The 2,022-nt window shown below is 36.3% G+C and overlaps 1 protein-coding gene across 1 annotated transcript; it reads left to right on the top strand.

The window, feature by feature from the left end:
* Positions 1-457: 457 nt before the first annotated feature.
* On the top strand, positions 458-1,737 carry LOC121262702 (MYB-like transcription factor EOBII). Its single transcript, XM_041165290.1, has 3 exons — positions 458-593; positions 709-838; positions 1,026-1,737. Exons 1-3 carry the CDS (start codon positions 458-460, stop codon positions 1,735-1,737), a joined length of 978 nt encoding a protein of 325 aa, XP_041021224.1.
* Positions 1,738-2,022: the final 285 nt, after the last annotated feature.

Genomic DNA, 2,022 nt, shown 5'->3' with positions numbered 1-2,022 from the left:
AGCTCATCATTTCTATGCAACATATAATTTTTTAATTATTTTTCTTATTAAATATGTAATATATAAATAATGAATAGAAGAATTTAATTAGATAAAAAAAAAAAATTTAAAAATAAAAATAAAAATAGTCATTCTCAAAAGATGCTTAGTTATGATCAATTATTTTTTACAAAAATAATTATTTTTTACAAAAATAATTATTTTTTATTAAAATAAATCTATTTTTATCATAAATATAATTAATTCATCTGATATTTTTCTTTGTAGTAAGATGTAAGCAGCAAACTCAAACAAGAAAGAAGAAAAAGGACACGCCCATCTATAAAGATCAGACACCTTCCCAAACATTTGGGAAAAAAAAAAAAGATCAGAACCCTCCCCCAACAAACTAGGATTACTGTTTTGTCTCGCAACAAGAAACATCACGTACGAGGAAAAAAAACACACTAGTCTTGAGATGGGCAGAAGTCCTCGAATCAGTTCGGAGGATGGACTAACCAAAGGAGCATGGTCTGCTCTGGAAGACGAAATCCTCGTAGATTATGTCGAAACCCATGGAGAAGGAAAATGGAGTAACCTTGCCAAACAAACAGGTACTACTTGAGAAATCGATCCTAAAATTCCATGCATGAGTTATTTCAAGTTCCAAGAATTAACCCACGGACATATTATATATGCATGCGTACTTTTGATGGATGTCTGGTGCAGGGCTCAAGAGATGTGGAAAGAGTTGCAGACTTCGTTGGATGAATTATCTTAGACCAGGCATAAAGAGAGGGAACATTTCAGAAGATGAAGAAGAACTAATCATTAGGCTGCACAAGCTCTTGGGCAACAGGTACTACTACTTTTGTCCTTAATAGATTATACTTCGTAATTATAATCAGAATTATATTTCTGATAAATATTTATAGGGCAGTAGCGCTGCACTCATCGGTGATATTTCTTCCGTGGGAATATCATTTCCCATATTTATATCAATCCAACACTACTACTGATCCAGCATTATTACGCAATATTTGCAGATGGTCTCTGATTGCAGGGAGGCTACCAGGAAGAACAGACAACGAAATCAAGAATTACTGGAACTCCTATATAGCCAAGAAGGCCAGAGATCAGTTCCCATCAACAAGGTCTGTTGAGATTACTGACAAAAAGCCAGACATTAGGGTTGATCTTCAGGGTGGGGCGGCGCTGTCCTGTGGTGTCGGTCCGCAGCTGCAGCAAGGGAAGGAAGACGTCATTCAATTAAATCCAGACATGAAGAACGCCGCATTAACAGGACCTTTCTCCGGAGCCGGCTTAACCAAACCCAAGCTAGAACCATCAAAATCAAGAGCCGGGCCGCTGTCATCAACGTCCGGGGAAATAGAAATCACGCCGACAAACTTCATTATGGACTTTAGTTCGGAGGAGTTTTGCAACGTGCTTGATTCCGATTTCGCGAAGCTCAGTGACGTTAATATAAACGAGCTGAAAAACGCGATCGAAGGCGATAGCGGCGGCACTCTTCTTAATCCTCCATTATCGCAAGAAATTACGGGAACAATTAATGGCGGCTTTGGTAGTAGTAGCAGTACTGCTGAAGGCGACCAACCTGATAATAATTATAATATGGTTTCTTCTGCAGATTTATTCCAGCCATTGTTTCTAGATTCAAATGATGGCTGGCAGCTTGGGGATGATATAGACATTTTGTTCTCCGACTGGCTAAAGTTGCTTACACCTAAATTTTGAGTTTTTGCAAGCTAATAGCGTACTCGTCCTAAATAATTATGTTTGGCATTTAAAGGTGCTAGATTTGCACAACTTCTTATATATTGTTTTGATAAGATAGGATGGAAAAAGTGATTTGCAAGCGCAGCTCTCTCCAGATGAGTAAGTTGCCATTTGGATAGTGAGTTGGAATGAGATGAATTGAGATGAAAATTAAAAATTAAATAAAATATTATTAGAATATTATTTTGTAATATTATTATTATTTTAAGATTTAAAAAAGTTGAATTGTTTATTATATTTTGT

Source organism: Juglans microcarpa x Juglans regia, chromosome 4S (assembly GCF_004785595.1).
Source record: "Juglans microcarpa x Juglans regia isolate MS1-56 chromosome 4S, Jm3101_v1.0, whole genome shotgun sequence".
NCBI lineage: Eukaryota > Viridiplantae > Streptophyta > Magnoliopsida > Fagales > Juglandaceae > Juglans > Juglans microcarpa x Juglans regia.
The sequence above is the reverse complement of the archived record's forward strand: the minus strand, read 5'-3'. Positions and strand labels throughout refer to the sequence as shown.